Source organism: Haliotis rufescens, unplaced genomic scaffold (genome assembly GCF_023055435.1).
Source record: "Haliotis rufescens isolate VD_foot unplaced genomic scaffold, xgHalRufe1.0.p SCAF_9, whole genome shotgun sequence".
Classification (NCBI taxonomy): domain Eukaryota; kingdom Metazoa; phylum Mollusca; class Gastropoda; order Lepetellida; family Haliotidae; genus Haliotis; species Haliotis rufescens.
The window spans coordinates 40,066,375-40,092,155 of record NW_025964383.1 but is presented as its reverse complement, the minus strand read 5'-3'; the positions used below and the strand labels follow the sequence as shown (position 1 = coordinate 40,092,155).

The following is a 25,781-nucleotide window of genomic DNA, read 5'->3' as shown; positions in this document are numbered from 1 at the left end:
TGTTAATAATGATTATATTAAAAACAATATTTCGCAAAATATTCAAACATTTTATTTTGAAGAACAACAAGACTTAGAGAACTGAAATTTTGTATTCAATGGCTGTAAGAAGATTCAATATAACATGAAAGTTGTGTATTTTGTTTTGTTTTCTATTGCAACAAATGTCGAAACCAAGGCTTCATATGACCGTTTGGACCATGTTTTATTCATTCGGACACCAGTTACAATGGACTAGCGCAAACAGAACGGACCATCTCTCTGGTATAGAAGGGGCACTGGTAGTCAAAACAGATAACTGATTAACCTCATTTCGTACAGACATATCCGAACAAAGTGCGGACCATCGTATTCAAGATTTGTTCACTAGGATGAACGCCAGTACTCTCAACAGAAATGAGCATGTCCCAAAGATCGAGGTATATAACGTTGTCATAAAGGTCAACAAATTCTTGTCTGATAATTTTGTCATATACAGGCCCCCACATTCTACCAAACGTAGTGACTACTCTATCTACAACAAAATAGTGCGGTCCCTTCATTACAATTTTTACATCAGGCGATCGTATCAGTAATCGTTCTATTGCTTGCCTAATGCGCTTCACTTGAGACCTAAATATGTGTACAGGAAAGAAGTGGAAATGAGCATACAGATTAATAAGAACGATGTCTCTAGAAACAGAAGGAATCTCATCGAGATGAACAAAGGATGGTCGAATTGCAGTCCTATTGGCATTGACAAATGTCATTGGAAGACCATGGGGGGACCAAAAGACGGTATAGTTAAAACCTTTTTTGTATGCCTCGGAATAGGAATACCATTTGTCTGTAGGTACAAAGTTCGCTGCGGTTTGCCATGGTCCAATTCTCCAAGTTAGATTTAGATGTTTGATCAAGAAACTGAATAACTGTCTTACAGTGGAATCACCAAACATTCTAAGAGTCCTGTTGGCTAGACAGCGGTCATAGTCTTTGACAGTTATATTATTAATACATGACAAGGGGTTCCACGTGAAGTTGTAAAAGAAACCAACAGGTTTTGACAGCCAGGTTGTCTTGAAGGTTGTCCTGGTGCAAGGGATCTGTGAAGTCATACTTGTGTTTGTTGCTGGAACAATAAAAAATAAGATAAACATGTGCGATAAAAAGTAACGAGTCCATTGTCACAAGAGAAACAGCCATACATTGTATCTATTTGTCTTCATGGCCTCCATAATGTTGTCAAACATTAGCAGCAGAAAATCTACTCAAAACTTACATTTTTTATTAATTAGTTTCACCAAAATCAGTAAATGCACTAGCATGTCACTAGCTTTTCTGTTCAATCGATCACTGGTTTGTCTGGTTTGTTTGAAGGGCGAAATCGAATGAAAGGAGCGCCAGTCAATAAATACTTACCTTTTGATGCAAATTGTGCAAATCTTTACAAACACCTGGTGTCATCATTGATTTTGAGTCCATGCATATAAATTTCACAGTTATTTTACCCTTTCCACCTAATGGAATTTGTTTCGTCGGAAAATCAAGCCAGATTATTCTCTTGCGTTGACGTTTTACATTCAAATGTGAATTATCTTCCAATAGCGACACAGCTCTGTAGTTCATCTGATCCTGATCATTGATTAATCCTGACGCATGTCAGTCCCAGTCAGGTAGATTATTATTATTTATCGTTCCGTGGCCCATACATTGTATTTACACGCCTCTTATATGAGATTCGCTACCATTTAATTGCGTGCTATTGGTGGTTATAGTTCATGGTTTCGGCATCATTTCAGAACTATACGCCATGTTGGATCAGCCTGCATTGCCCAGCGGTAAAGAGAAATATTGGAATCAGTTTGAGTTTGCGGATATGAAAGACAGTGTTTGGGCTGAAGGACGAGTTTTGACCCTTTGTTACCCTTGAACCTTATGGAATGATATGAACACAGTTTTGTTGAAACGGCTGACTAATAGATTTATTTTCTTTCTTACACATTTCAATATTTGGACTTTTTGCATGATCAAGTATGTAAAAATGGCTAAAAATACTGAAAAGAGCAAAGGGTTGTGAATAAACGCTTCTAGAAAACCTCTGAAATCAGCTTTTTGGGAAACATTTTAGCCTTACCTATATATATTATGATGTGATATGTCGTTATGAAAGTCTTTCCATAAAATATCTCCCGCTCTTATTGATATCTATAACGTTCAGAAACGATGTTAATATGTTCTGCTCATGCCACAAATTTAGCAGTTCCTGTGGGCTCCAAGAGGGCCTTTATAAAGGTGAGTTGAGATGAAATGGGGTTTACCGTCGCGTTCAAGATTATTGCACTTATATAGCGGCGTGATGAAAGAACATTGGGCGTTCTGCCCCAGGCTCGCACCCATTGACCCCAAGCACGGAGGTATCTGAATGACGTCACGCTAAAAATAGCTTACCAGCGTAGTACATTAGAGGTTGTGTTGCAATCTGGGAAAACCCTGGCTTAAGATAGACCAACGGTTACACATTCAAATGAGGAAAGGTGTACATATGTATTAAGGTTGATGTAGTATGTTATGTGAACAATTTATGTGGTATGTTTTAAAACTTTTTTCTTGGGAAATGTATTTACCTACGGGCGTCAGATGGTGTGGGATTCATTAATTCACCTTTAGCGAGGTGGACACACGCTATGTAAGCTGTTTTAAAAAAAATATATATTCATATTTATGTTATGAAGACGCCTTGTCATAAAACTACTAGCATATCTAAAGTAAATGTGATAGTTTACATACAAACTGCTACGTAGTTGAAATATTGTAAAAAAGTGTATCTATAGTGTTTTCATGCTGAGAGAAACTGCTTTGTTGATATGGTGACTCATCAGAGTGGTATGCGGGACGCTGCCCTTACATCTGTTCACCGTCTGTAGTGACCTATAGAAGAGCTGTGTAGTGATCCGTTGAAGTGTGTTTAAACAAGCTCAGACATGTCAGGGGTCTTTCAGTCGCGTCTATGATGTAGGGGTGATTCATTCATAAAACACGCCAGAGGTTCAGTCTAAGGATGTATAGTGGCCACACCCATCAACCCTCGCATGTATGCAATGGAAAATGTCATATGTGTGCATGGAAACGTTTATCATCTGCACACAATGAACTCATCCTTTTCTAACCTTTATAAACGGGACCGCCTCCGTGGTCTTGTGGTAGAGCGTCCGCCCGGAGAGCGGAAGGTCCAGGGTTCGATCCCGGGCCGCGTCATACAAAAAGACGTTAAAAGATTGTACTTGTTGTTACCCTGTCTGGCGCTCGGCATTAAGGGGCTAAAACAAGGACTGGTCGGCTCGGAGTCAGTATACTGTGTCTGAGTGGGGTATTCATGTTAAACTGCGGCATGGTATCTCAGTGAGCTAGCACTATAAATCGGCATCAGTCCGGACTAGTACAAGCAGCCACACACACACATACACGTGCATGCACGTCGCTATATAAGTGCAATAATCTTGGACGTGACGTTAAACCCAATTTCACCTCACCTCACCTTTATAAACGGAAGAGCGGCATTGAAATTTCATATTATTGTCTGCCAGTAACCGAGACGGACGTTTGCCAGTACGCTATCATCTTTAGCCTTGACTCACGTACAGTTCGCGGTTTGTGTTTACAAAGGTAACTGAATGCAATTCAAGCACATACACCTTGCTTTCAAAGCTATATCTTAGACGGTGTCATATTGTTAAATAATGAAGATGAAGTATTTTGTGGGTGAGATAACAAAATATAATGATACATTACTGGTATAATTTGCAACCGAGACCACAACATCGAACTTACTATGCATTTATCAAGTAGAAAGCCTGTTGTTAATTTTAAGAACTTCTACAGGTAATTTTTTTTTTTTTTTTTTTGTAGAATTGAATCGAAACAAAACTTTCTGAACAGTGTGAAGACACTGTCTGAGTTGGAAACTTGGGCCACTGCTAACAATTGTGTAGATGATTCAGAAGTCAATCTCAAACGAATTGAATTGTTAACATCCAGAGTGAATGCACAATCTGTATCTACACCAGTGTCGTCCATAGGTAACATTTGTCACATCTGCCAGAAGTCGTTTAAGCAGCGTTTGCTTAGACATATTCGTACTGTTCACGGCAATGAAAAAATCACCTGTAAAGATTGTAAACACTCCTTCACCAGACGGGATAACTTGGAAAATCACCGCTGTAACCTTAAACGGGAGTCAACACAGACTTGCCCCGAACCGAAACGTCCCTGCTTACAACCACTGTCACCTGATAATACTCCACCGGCTCGAGTAGCAACCTGTAACTGGTGTGGTCACACCAAGTGTTTATTACCCGGCAAGCTCTTCTGTCAACAATGCTCGACAAGAGGTCGGGAATGGCTCAATTGTCGGCGACCTCTCCCTGAGCGGTTTTACAGCCAGCAAGTGGATCAATGTGACAGCTGCGTGAGACGTCGGGAGCGGTACCAGGTCAGGCGAAACCAGATTGGGGGAGGTCAGAGGTCAGCACTTGAGGGCAGTGTGTCAACTATAACACTGACTCCCACAGATGTAAACAGCGTTGACATCCTTCAGTTTTTAGCTGATGAACAGGTTAACATTGAATCAATCTCACATGATTATTTGTCAAGTAAAAAAGGTATGAAATGGTTTCTGACGTTAAAACTCAAATTTATAAAATACGACGAAAACAATGAAAGTATATTAGCAGAGCCCATTCTGAGAACTATCAACTTTTGGTCCACAAACGTTTCTGAAATTGAGCAACAGTTAGCAGAGGCTTATCAGAAATTATATACATCATCACAGGAATTTCAGGCTGAAGGGAGTGGGTGGGTGCTAGACCATATTATTCATGTTGAAGTGAACACAGCTGAGTATGCACCCCTGGCCGCAAGTTCTTACATTCCTCTACCTGATTACCTGGTTGACAAGAAAGCCATTTTGAACATAAAGAATGATGATCAAAAGTGTTTCATATGGTCCATACTAGCTGCCCTGCATCCAGTAGATAGAAAAAATCATCCTGAAAGAGTTAAAAAATATAAAGTATAAACATGAACTTGACTTCAAAGGCATTGATATACCTGTATCCCTCTCCCAAATTTCAAAATGTGAAACGCAAAATGACATTTCTGTCAATGTATTCGGTTATGAAGAAGATGATGGCGTGTTCCCTTTACATAAAAGTTCAAATAGTTTCAATCCAGCAGTAGATTTGTTGCTTCTAAGTCAGGAAGATAAAAGACACTTTTGTCTAATTCGAAGCTTTAGTCGACTGATGGGAGACAGGACCAAACATCATGGTACCACATATTATTGTAAACGATGCCTCCATGGGTTTACTAGGTCAGATTTATTGAAAGATCATAGTCTTCACTGTTCCACTCACTCTATTCAGAAAATTAAGTTACCTCAAAGTGAGAAACAAACATGGGTGAAGTTTAAAAGTATTTGCAAACAGCTGCGTGTACCCTATGCCATTTACTGCGACTTTGAAGCAATAACACGAAAAGTGAGTGGTTGTCAGTCTAGTCCTAACTCCTCTTATACTTCAGTCTTTCAGAAACATGAACCTTCTGGTTTCTGCTATAAGGTAGTTTGTTTAAAACCTACTGGTACAAAACCTGCAGTGACCTATAGAGGCCCTGTAGTCATTTCGCATTTTATTGAATGCTTGTTGGATGAAGCACATCTCATCTATGAAAAGCTTAAAGTTCCTGAAACTGCCACGACCATTTAGAAGAGGGGTATAACTATCGAGGGGTTGCCCATCAAAAATGTAATCTGCAATTTCAGTTTAGAAAGGTGAAAGGTAAACATAGTTTTCCAAGGGAAGAGTTCTTTATCCCTGTGATCTTTCACAACCTCCGTGGCTACGATAGCCAACGATTATGAAACAACTGAATAAGACTGTCAAAGAAAACCTTGACTGCTTGGCCAACAACATGGAAAAATACATTTCCTTTTCTATTGGTAACCTCAGGTTCATTGATTCTTTACAGTTTCTCAATGCATCTCTAGATACCTTGGTGGAAAACTTGGCTGATGAAGGTTCTGACAAATTTGTGAATTTAAGACAGGAATATCCCGATGAAACACAATTGAAGTTATTGTTGAGAAAAGTGGTGTACGCTTATGACTTTATGGATGACGAGTCTAAATGTGAACTTCCCACCCAAAATCACTTCTACAATACTTTGACTGATAGTTCTATCTCAGATGAAGACTATGCGCATGCTCAAAACGTATGGTCTACCTTTGATCTCAAAACCATGGGAGACTATCATGATCTCTATATGAAAACTGATGTTCTCTTATTAGCCGACATTTTTGAAAATTTTAGAAACACTTCCTTAGAATATTATCATCTTGATCCAGCTCATTATTATACTCTTCCTGGTTTGGGATGGGATGCCATGCTGAAAATGGGCAATGTATACGTAGAGTTAGAATTGCTAACTGATTTAGACATGCATTTAATGATTGAAAACGGACTAAGGGGTGGCATATCCATGATTCCGACCAGGTATGCGGAAAGTAACAATCCACATGTTAAGGAATATAACCCCAGCGATCCTAATTCTTACCTCATCTATCTGGATGCGAACAACCTATGTCTCAAGCCCTACCTGAATGTGACTTTCATTGGGTTGCTGATGATGATTTAGAACAGTTAAACATTAAAGATGTAGCTTCTGACTCTGACATAGGATATATACTGGAGGTAGATCTTGAATATCCCCAACAGTTACATGACAGTCACAATGATTATCCTTTAGCCCCAGAGTCTATGACAATCACTGATGACATGTTATCTCATTATTCAAAGAAACTCAAAGAAAAGTTATGTATCAAAGGACAGCCTGTCAGAAAACTCGTTCCAAATCTGTATGACAAGCAAAAGTATGTTCTGCATTATAGGAACTTACAGTTTTATCTGAGTCAGGGTATGAAACTGTCTAAAATTCACAGAGCTATTCAGTTCAAACAGTCCACATGGTTGAAGCCCTATATAGATTTTAATACCCAGAAAAGAAAAGAGGCTAAGAACGAGACAGATAAAGCTTTCTTTAAATTGGCTAATAACTCAGTGTTTGGAAGGACAATGATGAATGTGAGGAAGCATGTCAATGTAGAACTAGTCAATTCATCCAAACGTTTGAAAAAATTATGTGCTAAACCCACCTTTGAGGCGTTCAAAATATTCAATGAAGATTTAGCAGCTGTTCACCTGAAAAAGACTAGCTTGTATCTGAATCAACCTGTCTATGCAGGCTTTTCTATTTTGGACCTGTCAAAGATTGTCATGTATGACTTTCACTATAATCATATTAAGCTCAAGTATGGTGAGAAGGCACAGCTGTGTTTCACAGATACAGATTCCTTGTGCTATTTAATTGAAACACCGAACTTGTACACTGATATGGCAGAATATCGGCATATGTTTGACACCAGTAACTATGATAAATCACATCCACTCTATTCCAAAACCAATGCCAAGGTGCTAGCCAAGATGAAGGATGAACTCGGAGGTGTCCCTATGGAGGAGTTTGTTGGTATTAATCCTAAACTATATTCCTTATTATATAAGGGAAAAGAGAAGCAAACGGCTAAGGGAGTGAGCAAAGCAGTAATCAAGAAACAATTAAGGCACAGCCTGTACAAAGACTGTTTGTTTGATCAAAAACAATTTAGACACAACATGAATCAAATTCAGAGTCAAAACCATCAACTCCACACTGTCAGTATAAACAAAATCAGTTTAAGCCCTTATGATGATAAAAGATTTGTTTTGAAAGATAAGAATTATACGCTAGCTCATGGACACTATAAAATTCCTTCTACCAATGTGTAAAGTGTTTTAACTACATAAGAACCATTTCATGCCTTCAGTGTTCTTGTATTGTATGTTTGTATATAACGATCCCTGGTAAAATGTTTCCTATATTTTATCTACATCTGTATGCATGTCATATGTAATTAAACTTTCATATGTATTCATTATGAGGTATTATGAGGTCACCTCACAGTTGTAAATACCGAGTGTAAATACCTGACCCATTTCCCCCAGTAACAGCATTCACAGCAATGTTGACACAGTACATAGTTTTATTGCAACTGGGGAAGGTAACGTTTACTGTACTGGGGGTCTATGGACTTTATGTGATTAAAACATTATGTTGCTTGTTGTACAGTTGTATCACCATGGAATGACTTATATGTGAATAAATACACACATTAAACGTCGATTGTCTGTTATTTTTGTAGTTGTTGAACACTTGCTGAGGGAATTTCTTACTGCAATGATAATCCGACAGCTATTCTGTATCAGTTTCACATAACCACAAAGATTGATGTAATTACATATGAAAAACAGACAGAAATGTAAAACTGTTAACACACGGTTTATTTCATTGAAACACAAAAATCAAATATTAAGACAATAACAGTAAAAATGTACATGGAGCGATTATTCAGTGTCTGTGTCATCATCATCATCAACATCTGACTGTTCACGCTCTAGATCTTCAGCCTCAGAAAGATCTACATGAGACAGAATGTCTTTGACAACAGGTTTCATCCACTTGTTGATTTTAGCAGACAATCCTTTGGAATCAGTATCGGGATCCATAGCTCTCTCTTTCTCCAGGATGGGCTTGAAGAAGGGTCCATATCCAAAGTAACTCACATATCGGATAGCTGTTGCCATTCAATCTAGAAAGGTTGGCTTCAAATGATGCTGAATGACAGCCTGCTCCTCTTTTATAGGCTGTGGGGTGTTGACTGTTTCAAGTACATTAGGTTGTAGTCTTCCTGATTCCAAGGTAGTAGGACGCAAGTCGATTGTCAGATTGCCATAGGGTTTTTCAACAGCTTCTTTATACACAGACATAAACAGATCAGTATTGTTTGGATAGATAGATGCGCCTGGCAAACAAGTAGACTTGATGTCTGTCCACAGGGGAATTAAACAGTGTCACGTAATGAGAATTCAAAGCAATGTCACGTGACTCCTTACCTCTGGGAAATAGATTTTGTAACAGTAAGAAAATAATGACATTCTTATGGTGAGAGGTTCGGGTGAACAGTTGGGAGATGCGTTTATCATCTTTACAATCATGTTGTCATCCAGATAGTTATCCTCGTGCAGGTTGTAAGGAATCCCCTTCACAAACGTCACATAGGGTAACTGTCCACTGATTATCTGATACAGAGGCTGCCACTCCATATAACACCAGATAATGTTATTGGGTACAGGTTGGATGCGATTCTGTAGTAAAATGTTGTACACAAACATAGTCTTGCCACTTCCACTTGGACGCACCACCACAGTATTGGATGGAATGGTAAAGTAGAACTGTTCTTTTAGTGCTGGTGGAGGTGGAGGAGGAGACGTGGGAGGAGGAGGAGGTAAGGTTCCAAGAGGAGGAGGAGGAGGATATGAATGCATCTGTCTCCTATGTCTATGCATATTATCATTTCTAGAGAACTGTCTCCCACAATCAGGACACGATGTGGACTCCGTGACGATAGAAATGCAACTGAGACTGGAATAAGAGGAAGACCCTTATATACTCTGAAGATCAGTTTCTGGGATCCAACTGTTAAACTTTTTGGAATAACCCATCCATTTCACAAACACCTCTTTTACGCAAGCTCGCTTCCTTTTCTTCAAAACCTTCTCCACTCTCCACACTGTGTCTGCGGGCTTGTCTACTCTCTGTAGTTCATTTGCATAGAAACTGCCTTGAACCGGATCATCAGCCATATCTTTCAACAGATAGATAGGCATACCATCACGATGGAACCTTCTTCTAATAATAAAGATTTCCTCAGTCCATTTTTCTTGATAGTGTCAATGTATTGTTCTTTCCATACCAGAGCTTCATTCGTTTGATTAATATCTGAGGGTGATCTTTCATTCAATGATCTGTGAGGTCTGTGGTTTTAACCCCGGACGAGGTCTTGTAAAATATCCAAATAATGATACGTTTGTTTGTAGGTGAAATATCTGTACATCGTGGTCTTGAGGGTCCGTATCACTCTCTCGGCATAAGAAGCCTTGGTTTCATTCTGTGTGGCATAGTAAGTGAGGCCCTTGTTTCTTAAATAAGAACTCATTTTCTTATTTTCAAATTCTCCCCCTTTGTCTGATCGTATAATTTGTGGCAGGGTGGCGTGGAAAAATATCTTCATCAAGGCCTTAATGACCGCATCCGGTGTTTTATTTTTAAGGGGCTCGACCCACAGAAAACGTTTAAATACATTTATAGTTATGAGTAAGTATTTCACACCGTCATTGTCCGAGGCTATATTAGATACATCAGCCAAGTCAATATCCCATCGAGCATTGATCCCACTTCATAGCCTATCAAAACTACAGAGACGGGCCTAGGTTACCGTCAATAACAAACGTGCTTGTGTGTTTATGTTAACCCGTGGATACAGAGGACTGCCTTCCTCAAAGGTTTGTTTACACAACTGTTTGCCTTCAGTGGAGGAGACTGTTATGTGACCTAGTTCGTCCTCGTGTTTACAGTAACAAAACAATTCTCCTTTACCTATGCAACTAATGTAAACATAGAAGAACTGACAACATTGCACCCTTCTTATTTTAAAGAATTTCATACATACTGTTGTATAGTTTTAATTATACTGATTAGGCTATGTTTGAATGTATAACCGTTGGTCTAACTTAAGCCAGGGTTTTCCCAGATTGCAACACAACCTGTAATGTACTACGCTGGTAAACTTTTTTTAGCGTGACGTCATTCAGATACCTCCGTGCTTGGGGTCAATGGGTGCGAGCCGACCAGTCCTTGTTTTAGCCCTTTAATGCCGAGCGCCAGACAGGGTAACAACAAGTACGACCTTTTTACGTCTTTTGGTATGATGCGGCCGGGGATCGAACCCCGGACCTTCCGCTCTCTGGGCGGATGCTCTATCACTAGACCACAGGGCGGGCCCCATATGAAGGTCACACTGTTAAATTCTTAAGACAGTGATTAATATCACCTGGTATTATCAATCAAAACTATGGCTAGTCCTTGATCTTGCGAGACTATAAATTATGATACATAACAAAGTACCATTAAGCCACATTGTCAAGTTTGTGTAAGTACTTCCGGTTTGCTGAAAACTAGTTAATATGCCAGGTGTTTGCGGAAAAGTGGGCGTATCCTTCCCCACCGGTGCCTCACATCATTTGTTTCACTGTGCATTCAGCAACATGCCATTTGCATAGCGGTAGTCTGTTGATACTCGAGTCCAGACACGGAGTAAATCAGTAATTAATACGCCGTCCAGTACATAACCATCCTGTCAACCAAGTCACAGAGCCTGAGCCAGAGCCTAAGTCGACCCGTTCGAAAAGAATTCGTTACTTCGGCCAATTCTAACCCGCCTCCTCCACCTCATACTATGTGATCTTAACCAAATAAGGACCCCTAAAAAATCCTTTAAACTTTGAGAACCAGAAGACTGAAACATGGTAGTAGGGATTGGCACCATATGTAGTAACATGAGTACTTGGAGCTCAACATACATGTTCGTATTTTACGATTATGTAAAGTTTGATCTCCAATCTTCTCGCCACCTCGGGTTAACATGTAATACTGTTGCCCACATATCCAGGTGAGCTGTTGCGTCACGGTACTTGTATTATATATCAATAGACGCTTTACCCCAAACACGCTGAAATTAGTTTCATACTAAACATGAGTTATGCATATCATTTAGGAAGCAGCATATATACCAGAAGGAACGGTCACTGTGACATTGCCTGGAAGAATCCCTGGGCCGGCTGACCTGAAATAATAGAATATGGTTTTAAACTACTAAAACATCCTGATACCATATATGCATGACCAACCAAAAGACAATGATATTCTGCTGTGAATTGAGACATATGTAATGGTCCTCATGATGAACACATGATATATCATATAAATACTTACGAAAGATACCATTTGGTGTTAGGCCTGGCTGGAAAAGGCAAAATCGTTTCTGAAGTGACCCCTGTCCAGTCGCTGCACTGGATTCCTTTCTTCTTAGGTTTATAACAATACAATGGAACACCATAATGTTTGTCTGTTAAATTACAAATTTCACCCATTTTCAAAAATCTGTTATCCATGTATCCAGAGGTCGACTCTGTTAAGTTGTTCACATTAAATAAGCATTCGATTCTCTTTCCTGTATATCCATTGTTTAATTCCCTGTATACAAAAGCCATTTTTTCTCTCGAAGATAATATCGCTGCACGGATGACAGCTTGTCCGGTCCACAAGATCCGCAGAACACCAGTATATGTCCCGTTGTCATGGTCAATAACAGTTCCGGCTGAAGCAGCTCCCTTACTTTTGTCTCGCATCCATACAATAAGCAAATCGCCACCTCGGGTTTTTGGTCTATTCCTCTGGTCAAATAGCACAATCTTCAAACTGATTGTTTCATTTAGTGCATACACAACTTTTGACTCAACGAGTGACATCTTTGAGGTTATTGCGGACGCATGACTATTTATATCATTTATTTCGGTATCGTTTATTTCTGGAAATATTTGTATTTCCACTAAGTGAGTTTGCTTTTGGCTTCCAGTTCTTGAACGGTATGGGGGCTCTGGTAAGATTTGAAATCTGCAAGAGAAAATTCTTTGTTGAGTAATATGCCATACAAAACAGGTAAACATGTTCCAGACATTGTGACATGATGTACATTTTGATTTCAATTATGATATTCATTTCTGTCACATCCAGTGGAGATTCCGGGTCAGAAATGGTCCCAGTAACCCATGCTTGTCATAGTAGCTGAATAGACATATAGGATCACAACCTCGAGCTTTCTGTCTGTACTTGTAGTCAAACAGAACAATGTGCAGATTGAATGTTCAGCAGTAAGCGAGGGTCAGTGTGATCACAATTTTCTGTCTCATATTTGGTAAGCCAAAATATTGTAGCTTTTAAAAAAATGAGACATAAAAAGGTCAGGAAAGAAACTTATATTAAAAAAAATACTTGTATATATGTTTTACCGATTTGTCAAAGAAGAAGATAAAGAACCCCTATATTTCGTATGACTATGGTTAATCTGTCATGGATGGTGGGTATTGCCAAACACAGCTTTCCAAGTTTGTTTTTTGTAACTTGCTTTACTTTGTCATTTGATATTATATCATACTTACTCGTCATATCTGTCCCACAGTAAGAACAAGGATGTGGTCAGAAGGGCAATAAGTAGATATATCAGACGTTTTGTACTGAACATCTGAAACAAAATGAAAATGTAAAAGTCATGACAGATATGTTTTATAAACGTTTCAAAATATAGAAGGTAAATGACCCCTAAACTCTTAGGTATCTGCTATAATAAATGAAGATGATTTGTTCTTGTATTGTTGTTCATTATGACAGTCCATGGCGATCCCTGATTTTTGTTGTTTCCAAGCAACAGAGGCTTGTCATAATGGATTGTGTGGTCAGGCTCGGTCAATTGGTTGATTGTGTTTGTGGTTTTTTCCACCATACCATGAACGCGGTGTCAAAGCAGGGAGGCGACTAACGGGATCGGGTGGTCAGGCGCGCTGACTTGGTACAGAACAAACTGACTCACTTTCTCATTACAGGGTGCCGTCATACAGATTGAGTGTATTTCCTTGTTATATTCAGCGGCTAGTTGTCCATTTCCTAAAGGACGCTACTTTTAATTGACAGGCTTGGGGGCGCTGTGTTTTTCTAGGTTCTCTTCGAGCAGACGACGCGACGGCTCGTGGTACATAGGCCCTCGCACAGGGTACACCACACTATATGCCCCGAAGGATCTGTTGGCAACGCATTTATCTTACCGATATTCTTTCATGCAGGTCCGCAGTTTCACCGAGTAAGCAAAACTCATAGCAGACGACGCAGTGAGTAAGTTGGGTTTAATGCCGCTTTTATCATTATTCCAGTTATATCACGGCGTGTCGGCTTAATATGGGAGGAAAGCCCGAAGTGATGCACGTCTCAGACGTTTACCTCTTCGGTGAAACCCACGAGCACGGGTATGGTGCTGACAAACCTAGAAACATAATCGGGACGAACCGGGATTCGAACCATAACAATCATAGGTTTCTAGCGTGTCCAAGGGACGCAACTCTGCACAGCGAATCGCGGCGCCTAAGACGACTGGGCCACCCGTGCCTCCCAGACGACGCAGACGAATCGATACTTATTCGAGATATGTAAGTTACCTACAATGTGTTCCCATTGATTTCTCAGCGGGTAACATGAGCAGGTTACACAGAATATAATTTCCCGCTCGTTAACCAATCAGAAGCTAGTATTTTTATGTAAGGTGAAATAAAAGAAATGTCAATATCATACAGCTAGTATGATCGTGAGAACAAGTGGGTGCAATGTGATGTGCGGTGAGCAGCTGATTAGATACCAAATCGTTAATTTGTTGTTATTTGAGCTGTTTGATGAAATCGTCACCTGTAATTAGTTGTGTGCATGTAGCACTTGATAGCTACCGCAGTGAGTTAGTTAATACCAAGGGCCTGACATGGTCCTTAAATGACCGATTGTCAATAAATGTTTGCAAATGTTTGATCATATCTATTATCAAATTCTATAAGATCAGATCATTGAGCTCGCTTCCGCTGCACTAAAGATCTGAGGACATCACATTACAGGTCACGTCAGAAGAACCATTCATCCGATCAATAAGAGTGTGATACGCCCACCTCTTCGCAAACACCTGGTGTCATCACTATATATAGTTGATAGTGATTCATAAAAATATGTTCATGATACAGTTGGAATCGTCCAATCAAACCCATTTCTTATGACTATAGAAAGGGTTCTGTCGTTTCTATTTAATAACACGATGGACGGGATCGCTTGGCAAGACTCGCAGACTAAGCTGATGTATCGTATTCTCATTGCGTAGATCGATGCTCATTATGTTGATCACTAGATTGTCTGGTCCCGACTCTATTACTACTTACCGCCGTCATATAGCACAAATAGAGTGACGTAAAACAACAACAAAAGAAACAACCCATGTCAGGTTTCACTTGTGTGGCAGATAAGGGAGTTTGATTGGAACGATTTATGAAGACCCAAGTGTATCCGTCATTGTGTTCATTGCTGTGGCTACAGAAAGTATTATTTATTATAAACCACACAGGATGCTATTTTTTCACCATTTATTCTGTATGTTATCATATGAACAGGGTTTTGAAGTGTCTTATATGCTAAATAACAGACATAAACGCATAATAGAACACACATCTGTGCACTAGGAAATAGTATAAATCATTGTAAAAACAGAAACTAAATCACTGGATTGTCTGGTCCAGACTCGATTATTTACTGACCGCCGTCATATAGCTGGAATATTGCTGAGTGCGACTTAAAACAACAAAATTACACCTGTACTTGCTTGCTTAATTGCCCCTTACAAATACGAAGTAAAGTCATAATATATCGTCAATATTGGTATGAAAAATACTATTCCATAAAAAAATTCTATCACTGGCCAGTGACAAACATTAGTGGTATTAGAATAAGAAAACATTATTAAATACAGTATAACGTGATGATGTGTAAGCATACAAAAAAAACTAGACATATAAACCTGCACACCTTACTTCAGTTTCTGTACTGAACTTGGGCTTTTTACGAGCAGTACCTTCTTTTCATCCTGCGTATCATTCTACCTGTCGTATCGACTTGGCCCGTATGGCTAAGCAATTTCGGCTGACATGTCTCTCTTTGCTACTCTTGCGTGTGAGTAGGGTACACATATCTATTGTGAGTTTGGTATTCACATACTTTCTATTTTTGTATTGATATGATTTCTATTTTCATATATTGATATAATTTCATTTTTATCCTTGGCTGCTCTGTAAATATACTCAACAACAAAAGTTCCTGTGACACCAATATTTTTTACTTTTATACAAGCCCCATTCATTTCACTATCCAAGATTTGGTATAAAAACATGTGTGTTAACGGGATTCCATATGCATTGTTTAGCATCGTGCTGACCATGACCACTCAGAAAAACAACAAAATTACGCAATTATTCAACATAACGAAATGCCGCGCCTGTCCGAAAATGAGCGCCTGCGAGCCATTGGTATGCTTGAAGCAGGATCGAGTTAACGTGATGTTGCAAGACAACTTAACGTCCACAGAAACACCATTTGTTTATGGCAACGTTGGCAACAGACGAATGCAGTCAGAGACCATCCTCGGAGTAGCAGGCCAAACGTAACCAATAATCGACAAGACAACTGGATTCAAAAAAACACACCCACGAAATCGATTCCAGCCAGGAACAGTGACTGCAAGAAGCATCCCTGGCCTTCGACGAATATCTTCACAAACCGTACGTCGCCGCCTCAGATGTGCAGGGATTGTCGCCAGAAGACCCGACAGACGTCCCATTTTGACAGGAAACCTGCGTCAAGCACGTCTACAGTGGTGCAGTTAGCGTCTACGCTGGACGGCCATGCAGCAGGGACAAGTTCTATTCACTGACGAGTCTCATTTTCACCTCAGCCACAGCGATGGACGGATTCAAGTGTACCGACGTCGAGGTGAACGTTACGTCAATCATTGTGTCATGGAAGAAGATCGGTTCGGGATGCGGCAGCGTGATTGTATGGGGTGGGATTACAGCAAGACAGAGGACCCGTTTGATAGTGGTAGAGAGAAATCTCAATAGACAGCGCAACCGCGACGAGATCATCAGCCCTGTTGTTCTACCGTTTTTGCGTCGTCATGGCCCAGGCATTACCTTTCAACATGACAACGCCCGGCCTCATCTTGCTTGATTTGGTTAGGATTCCCCCTAACAAAACAACGTGAATGTCATCCCATGGCCGGCTCGCTTCCCTGATCTCTCACCAATTGAGCACACGTGGGATGAGATGGATCGGCGCCTTTGACGTCTACCACGTGTTCAACAGACACTCCAGGAACATCGAAACATGCTCCAGCAGATATGGATAGATATCCCACAGGACTTTGTGCGACGCCTGGTCCATTCCATGAGACGAAGATGTGTTGCTTGCATCGCAACCAGAGGTCGACACACACGCTATTGATTTGTAAATTGACATTTTGGCATGTTCATGGTTTTTTTATGAAATCACACATTTTCTGAAGTCAGTATGACAAATTAAACCATTTGAACACTTTCAAGAGTCTTTTATCTGTTGCAAACCGAAATTGTTTCAGATTTGGTAAAAACATAACTTTACATTAAATCTTATTCATGTCACAGGAACTTTTGTTGTTCAGTATATATTCGTGTCTCCAAGGCCAATGCTGGGCGGTGGGTGTATTTTTAATTCATGCCATTTTTGCCATGTTACTCTTTTTCATCCAGTAACACGTTAATAAAATAGTTTTCTTCTTCTTTTCTGTATATAAACTAGTGTCCAAAAGAAACGATACCACCTGTTTGCAACGACATAAAAGAAAAACTAAACAATGCAGAAGTTTAGGATTGGTGTTATGCTCTTGAGAAATCCTTTCACAACATCTGTACAAAAATTTCATTTCAATAAAATCTGTACAACCAATATGACAAGCCTTTAAAGATGGGTGGGGTCGAAAAATGAACATTTCGTTAGAGCACTGATCACAGAAACAACGGGAAATGTCACACCACACGTCTCAAAGTCAAGTCAGTAGCGGGTATGTCCACCGTGAGCATCAATACATGCCAGAACACGCCTACGGACTGATGACGTCAAACGTCTGATGACGTTGGGAGTGATGCGTTGCCATTCCTCGAGGAGACATCGTTCCAAGTCCTGGACGTTGACTGGAGGCACACGGCGACGTCGGATTTGCCGATCGAGGTGGTCCCATAAGTGCTCGATGGGATTCATGTCCGGTGAACATGCAGGCCATGGCAAAACCTGTACGTTGGCGTTGGCAAGGAAGTTCTGTGTCAATCTTGCTGTGTGTGGCCTTGCATTGTCATGTTGGAAAAGAAGTCCACGAGGCTGTTGCTGAATAAAGGGCACCACAACAGGCCGTAGGATGTCATCAAGATAACGCTGTGCATTCAGGTTTCGACGAATTACGACGAGCATCGTGTTGACGTCACCACAAAAGCCACCCCAAACCATTAACCCTCCACCTCCAAACGGCCGGACCTGTTGGATACAGTTAGGCGCCAAACGTTCACCAAATCGTCGGTATACAAGCTGCCGTCCATCGTTTCTGAAGATAAGGAATCTGCTCTCATCAGAGAACATAACACGTGCCCAGCCCGCCGTTGCCAACGTCGAACTCGCCTGGCACAGATCAGTCTGTTGTTCCGGTGTCGATGCGTCAGGAGCGGTCCGCGGTAGGGATGACGTGGCCGGATACCATACTGCCGTAGTCTCCTGTAGACGGTCCGTCGACTGATCCCGTGTCCCAGAGCTGTAGCCGCCGTGGACGTCGCTGTTACGATGCGGTTCCTCAGGTGTTACACCCGGATGTAACGATCTTCACGGGGCGTGGTTACTCGTGGTCTTCCACTCCTGGGCCTGTCTGACGTCTGACCTGTCTGACGTAACCGCTGCATCAACCTGGTGATAGTGATGCGTGCGCAGCCCAACCTTCTGGCGACGTCGACGTGTGACGCTCCTTGTTGGACCATTCCAACGGCTCTCTCTCTCTCTCAATGGCTGTCAAACGTGGCATATCTTGTGTTCTTTTTGTTGCTGTGATATCAACGTGTCTGATCAGCCGTTTTATACAGTTTTTCTGCACGTGCAGAACATGCTAGAGAGGGAAATGTCACTTTCACGAAATTTACGTTTTTTCCCGGAAGTGATCACGTGTTCCCGGTATTTTTTATCGACTATGCTGTGTTTGGGATGTGCAATACGAATTGGCATGTTTTCATACTTGACAATTCACTTAGTAAAAAACAATTTTGAAAATAAGTTGGTATCGTTTCTTTTGGACACTAGTTTATATCTTTAATAATATTTTCACGTGGAAGATGATTTTTTCCGTGGACTATTGTTTTAAAAGACGCGATTTCACATCCCTGAATGTTTGAAAAATAATCATTTAACATTTGGGTATTTTCCTCTTTTGGCAGGATTTATATTTTGCATGTCAATATATTACTAACTATTTTCTTAAATTTAGTTGTAGTATGTAAGGTTGTAAGGTGGTGGCAAGGTGGTTGTGTGCTGTCGTTGCAGTGGAGCGCATGACAACTCTGAGTGCACAAATAATATCAAATGTGCCAACTGCAAAGGAGAGCACTTGGCTTCCTCCAAATCGTGTCCAACTTTTGAATTTGAGTCTAAAATCCTGAAAATTAAACACACAAATAACATTACCTATCTTGAAGCAAAAAAATTAGTTCCATCTGCAGCTCAATCTCTGACTACAAAAACGTATCCAGCAGCCATCTCTTCGTCAATATCAGTTACTGCACTTCAGACCTCTGTTTCCTGTCAAACAAATATCTCCTGGGTCAAGGATGAGCAGGTTGTCCTTGGACATTCTTCTGTTTCATGTCAGAGTGGTCATCCGTCAGCATCTTCCCAGACAGAATCTCCTTCTATTTCTGAAGAAACTGACATTCGTTCTGTGGGAAAGGCCCACTTAATAAATAAGGAAAAGAAGAAATTACAAAAAAGTACCAGGGCACTCCAACACTTGGAGATGACTTTGTCTCAACACCAATTGAGGTTCATAACCCATATGAACCTCTGGCGATGGACGTCACCCCTACAGAACCAGTCCATGGGAGTGGACGTACCTCCCGCTCAAGATCACCTGTTGAGCCGTCATGAGCAGCTCGAACAAAATCATTCAGTGGAATTGAAGAGGATTAAGGAATAATTTTAATGATCTCCAACTATTACTACAAGATATTACACCGTCAGCATTATGTCTTCAGGAAACGTATTTGAAAAATACTGATCAAATCGACATAAGACGTTATAATTCCTACCATGTATATTCACCTCCAGGGGCCAAGGCCATGCATCATCATGGATGATTTAAATGGTCATAACCTACTTTGGGGTAGTACTCACACAAATAATAAGGGCAAGACGTTGGAAGATTTTATTTCTGATAATGATTTGTGTATATTCACTGGACAAAATATCATCCATTCCAAACAATCCAAAACTTGGAAATACCACCATTCCAAATGGAAATATGACCATTCCAAAATTTGTCAAGGTCATATTTCCAAGCTTGGATTTGTTTGGAGTTTTTTGGATTTGTTTGGATATGTTTGGATACAACATGTCATAATCATATCTGTTAAACGTTGTACAACTTTTGACCTTATGTGAGATTAGTAATGATATGAAAGTAAATAATTAAGAGTATTTGGGCACTATTTACCACGAAAAGACAAAATCATGAGCAAATTTAACTAAAAGAATTTATGTCATTTAAAGTGGCTACTCTATATATCTTATTTCTTATCTTCCCTGTCTATAATCATATGACATTGACTATGAACTTTGAACAATTAAACAAATATTTTTAGGCCGTGGGCTAGGTATGACCCACGAGCACCCCCTCCCCCCCCCCCCCCCCCCACACACACACACACACACATCCAAACCCAACTAATTTTTTTTAAAGCCCATAAACATACTAAACATGATTTTGAATGTTAACAAGAAAAAAGTTGGGACGAACTTGTTTTTACAGCCTTTCAAAGTATGGTACGCTATATCGCGTTTTCGCCCGTTTTTGGGTTGTCATCTCACTAGTGATCCACTGATCTTCAAGTGTGATATACCACTGGAAGCCATATATAAGTGGAATAGAATGGAAGTTAGATTGGACAAGTACAAAATTTAAATTGTTAGGAATAAATTTTGATGTGGACCTTGAAAAATGAGTGGAGATTAATTATGAGGAAAAACTGGAAAAAATTGAAAAGGAAATGAATCAATGGTCAGCAAGAAGTTTGACACCAATAGGCAGAAATGTAGTCTTAAAATCCCTTCTATTGTCAAAACTAAACCATTTATTCACTGCAATACCAAATCCTTCAGTCGAAACTATTGACAATTTTCAAAAAAAATTGTTTTAGATTTGTATGGAAGGGTAAACCAGACAAAATCAAGAGAAGCAATATTTCATTACCTAAAAAATATGGAGGAATTAAAGTACCCATTATAAAAGATGTTATAGCAGCACAAAAAATAGTATGGGTGAAGAGATTACTGTATAGTCAGTCCAAGTGGTCAACTCTAGTTTCTTATTGTATACCGAATAGAAACAGATTACTATGGATGGCAGATGCTATGTACATTAATACCTACATCATCCCAAATGTTGTAAATTTATTTTGGAAAGAGGTTTTGGAGGCATGGTCGCGATACCTGGGAATGAATAAAATAAAGACTAAAATTGAATTTATAAGCCAATCTCTATGGTATAATAACAATATTATTATTGGTGGAAAACCGGTATTTTATGGAAATTGGTTCTGTAAAGGTTTAATGTTTAATTGTGATTTATTGAAGGATAGCGGGGAAATATATACCTATGAAGAATTTGTGGAAGCATACAAAATTGAAACTGATTTTCTTACATATCAAGGTTTATTAAGTGCTGTCCACCAATATTGTAAAACCAACAATTTAGATAATTATACGGGAATATATTTACGACCAATATGACCCTTCAATGTATCACTTATAATTAATTGTAAAGGCGGAAGTAAAGACTTTTATAACACTCTTCTACAACCAAATTTCGTAAAAAGTGGGAAAATGTTTTACAAAAAGATTTTAGTAATGAAGAGTGGGAAATATATAATTTGATGGTTTACAGATGTACACAAAGTGTAAGCCTAATTTGGTTTCACCTTAAGATACTACACTATATTCTTGCAACAAATAGTTATTTATTTAAGATTGGTTATGAAGATACCCCCACATGTACTCTTTGTAAAACTTGCCCAGAAACCATTATTCATATGTTTTGTGAATGTCAATATACAATTCATATTTGGGAAGTATTGATTGTAGTAACCAAAATCTTTTATTTGGATTAAAAGGAAAAAACAATAACCCATTAAATATTATATTTTTAATTGCAAAATTTGTAATTTATAAACAAATGAGAAAGAAATCAATTCCACATTTTAAACAAGTAAAGTGGGAAATAATTAAATATTATGAAGCTACAAGATCTATTGCTTTCTCAAATTGTAAACAAGCTAATTTTTTCTCTTTTTAGTCTTCATTCCACACATTATTCAAGAATACCAAGATATGATTTAATACTACAATTTGTCTGTTATTCTGTATAGAAACCTTATATATAGATCTACCAGATGTACCAGAGAAACAAACTACTGAATGTACAACAAGGCGATTTGAATATATACCATGCTGATCTTAATGTAATATGTTCCATGTATACTTTGTATTTGAAATGATGGGAATAAAAAAAAAAAAATTGAAAAAAAGAAAAAAAAGAAATCGCGGCACAGATATGATGCGAACGTGCCCTGTCGATCACTTCGGGCTTGGCCATTCAATGTTTAGGTTTTGATCATGAACCTCCTGCCCATAAATATACACTATACCAACTTAATATTAACGATTATAGCTATCTTTCCATATCTTTGAATTGAATATTTTCTGTAAACCAGCATCATAAACAAAAAGACAATCTGCACTGTCGGTTGGTATGTAGCGCCGTGCTAAATCGCCATGACACACAGTCGATAAACATATGCAATAGCCAATACTTGAACAAAAAACTTCCGTGGCCGACTAAACGTTAGTACTCTTGGGCCAATAACTGTACAGTGGGGACTAGTAAATTTTTCTGACCAGTCCGATCAGATTTCTTTTTCAAATTGGCTATCTGATATAATAATAGTTTCGTGCATGTGACATGGGTGCATAATAAAAAATTGCCTTCATTCGCATGAAGTTCGACATGGCAGAAAAAGATCGAGAAGCGCGGTAACCACATTACTAATCTCGCCATATTTCGCAATCCGTAGCTCTGCATAAAATATGAGTTACACGATATTAACGTTGAGATGATTAGTGTGTTGATAGTTATAAATTCATTCAATGAACGTCATAAATTTAATGGAAATATACACTGTCGTTTTCTCATGTGTACCGACCATTCCGCCATTACCGATAGTAGATAAAAACATACAAAACGTGTAAATAAACTTGTTCATAAAGGAGTGAACAGAATTGTATTTACGTGAATAAGTATACAGTTGGGAAAAATCTGTCTTTCTGACCACTCAGGTCATATTTTTTCTTATGAACAAGGATTTTGTCTGAAAATATTTACGTGTTTGTGACATGGGTGCATGATCAAAATTCGCCGTCATTCGCTTGTTATTCAAACATGGCTGAAAAAGGCCGAGAAGAGCGGTAGCCACTTTACTAATCTCGCCATATTTCGCAATCCGTAGCATTGTATAAAGTATGAGTTACACGATGTTTAAGCTAAGATGATTGGGGTGATGATGGTTATAGTTTTGACTTTGCGCACTCAGTGTTAAATATAAAAATTCACAGTTTAAAAAGGGCATTTTCTCGGGACCATATATGGTCCCCTGGCACTATACGGGTGTGAAAAGTGAGGGACCATATATGGTCCCGTGGCACAAGGAGGGTTAACAAGATACTGTCCACATCTATACATTTTCATATCTTATTTCTTTTAATGGTCATTCGGAAATACATGTACATGCATCAAAGCATGAAATAACACTCCCCACATGAGACCACGACTACCTGCATGTCAGTGTCGGCCCGGCAGCCCCACGTTATCACCGTCCACTTCTGAAGAAATCCAATTCACCAGATTTGATATTTAGCAGGAAAACGCCCCGTGGCGCCCCAACAAACAAACAAATCTTTCCAATAGCAGAGTAGTTTGTACGATGTCGACTATATCACGAGCATGTGTTAATGAATAAACCTCCACTCACCTGTATAGCAGCCATTACTCTTCTAGCCGGAGAAATCCGACGCTCAGATAAGCTACAGCATGTGTACACACAGCCGTTTCTGACATCAATAACTAAAATATTGGATTGCCTTAAGGTCGGGCCGGGCCGGGCCGGGCAAGCCGGTAATCCTAAAAATATACGAGGGCCATTCAATATGGGGTATTCTCAGGACGACGACCCCTCGAATTTTTCCATTCGCAGGACGACGACCGCCGGTACGCCTTTGATGCGTGGTGTTGTTTTAGGAGGGGATTAACTCCTTGGTTAGTGTCAAAAACTGAAATGTGTTCACTGAATTGGTGAACTCCGATTTTGATAATCTAACATTTTGACTTTTACGTCATCTTGTACATATACATTCCAATTATTTGTAAATAAATCAATATTCCATCCTTATTGTCTTTCATTCGTTCGTTTCAAATCCATTTCCACTTTTTTACTTGCTCGAGTTGTTAAAATAACACTCGATACCCATTGTTCAACTAGATTGGCGGATTAAAATATTCGCAGGACGACGACCTCACTTTTTGCTAGTTTGTTTTCATACGACACGGGGTCGTCGTCCTGAGAATGAACCTTCAATATATAACCAGCCTAAGCTATTTATCAGATCTTAACGGTGGCATGTTTGTCACGTGCAGTGCACCAATGTATGTCACGTGCATAGACAAAGTTTCACTGAGGAAATTGTATTTGAAGTCACACACGTGATCTATAAAGATGGCAAGGGTAGATTCTGCCAAATTTTCGTCAAAGGTTGAATACAGGGCTGTTATTAGGTAAAAGGGAAACCGGGAAAGGAGATACATGATGAATTGTCAGATGTTTATGGTGACAGTGCACCTTCGTATGCACAGGTCAAATTCTGGGTTGCAGAATTTAAGAGGGGTCGGGTGAACCTGGAAGGCCTTGGACATTTCAGAGGGAAGTGTCCATACCATTTTGCATGATCGTCTGGGTATGAGGAAGCTGTCTGCCCGATGGGTCCCGAAATGTCTGAGTGATGATCAGAAGGCTGTACGTGCGTCAATGTGTCCGGCACTTTTGACGCAATGCAGTCGGGATGCAGACAACTTTATGGAGAGAATTGTTACTGGTGATGAAATCTGGGTACACCACTATGACCCCAAAACCAAAGAACAGAGTAAGCAGTGGACTGGCTTTGCTTCACCCCGTCCCAAAAAGTTTAAGACTCAACCATGGCATGGCAAAGTCATGGCAACCATCTTTTGGGATACCAAAGGGGTCTTGCTCATTGACTACTTGCCACTATTTGACTACTTGTCATTTCCGGTCCGATGATGAACTCACGACAGCAGTGGAGGTGTGGTTACACGAACAACCCAATGGTTTCTATCACAGCGGGCTCTCACACATCGCTGGACAAAGTGCATACACCTCAATGGTGATTATGTGGAAAAAGAAGAAGTGGGGAGCAGTAGCAAATAGGTTAGGCTGGTTATATATTGAATGGCCCTCGTACAATAATAAATCGAAACGTGCAGATCTGAGGTGAGGTGAAATGGGGTTTAACGTCGCGTCCAAGATTGTTGTACTTATATGGCGACGTGCATGGACGTGTATGTGTGTGGCTGCTTGTACTAGTCCGGACTGATGCCGATTTATAGTGCTAGCACACTGAGATACCATGCCGCAGTTTAACATGAATACCCCACTCGGACACAGTATACTGACTCCGAGCCGACCAGTCCTTGATATGCACCTTAATGCCGAGCGCTAGACAGGGTAACAACAAGTACCATCTTTTAACATCTTTTGGTATGACGCGGCTGGGGA

At 39.8% G+C, this 25,781-nt stretch overlaps 1 protein-coding gene and 1 long non-coding RNA gene across 2 annotated transcripts in view; one reads left to right on the top strand and one right to left on the bottom strand.

Annotated features, from left to right (window-relative positions):
- The window catches only part of LOC124125251, a 66,739-nt gene that overhangs the window by 7,101 nt on the left and 33,857 nt on the right, over window positions 1-25,781 (top strand). The window lies entirely within an intron of this gene.
- LOC124125463 (NXPE family member 3-like) lies at window positions 79-24,241 on the bottom strand. The gene is made up of 5 exons (XM_046488782.2): window positions 23,964-24,241; window positions 13,185-13,267; window positions 11,959-12,639; window positions 11,757-11,809; window positions 79-1,108 (listed from the first exon to the last, which is right to left on the bottom strand). The coding sequence occupies exons 1-5, from the start codon at window positions 23,976-23,978 to the stop codon at window positions 309-311; spliced, it is 1,632 nt and encodes a 543-aa protein (XP_046344738.1). The 5' UTR covers window positions 23,979-24,241; the 3' UTR covers window positions 79-308.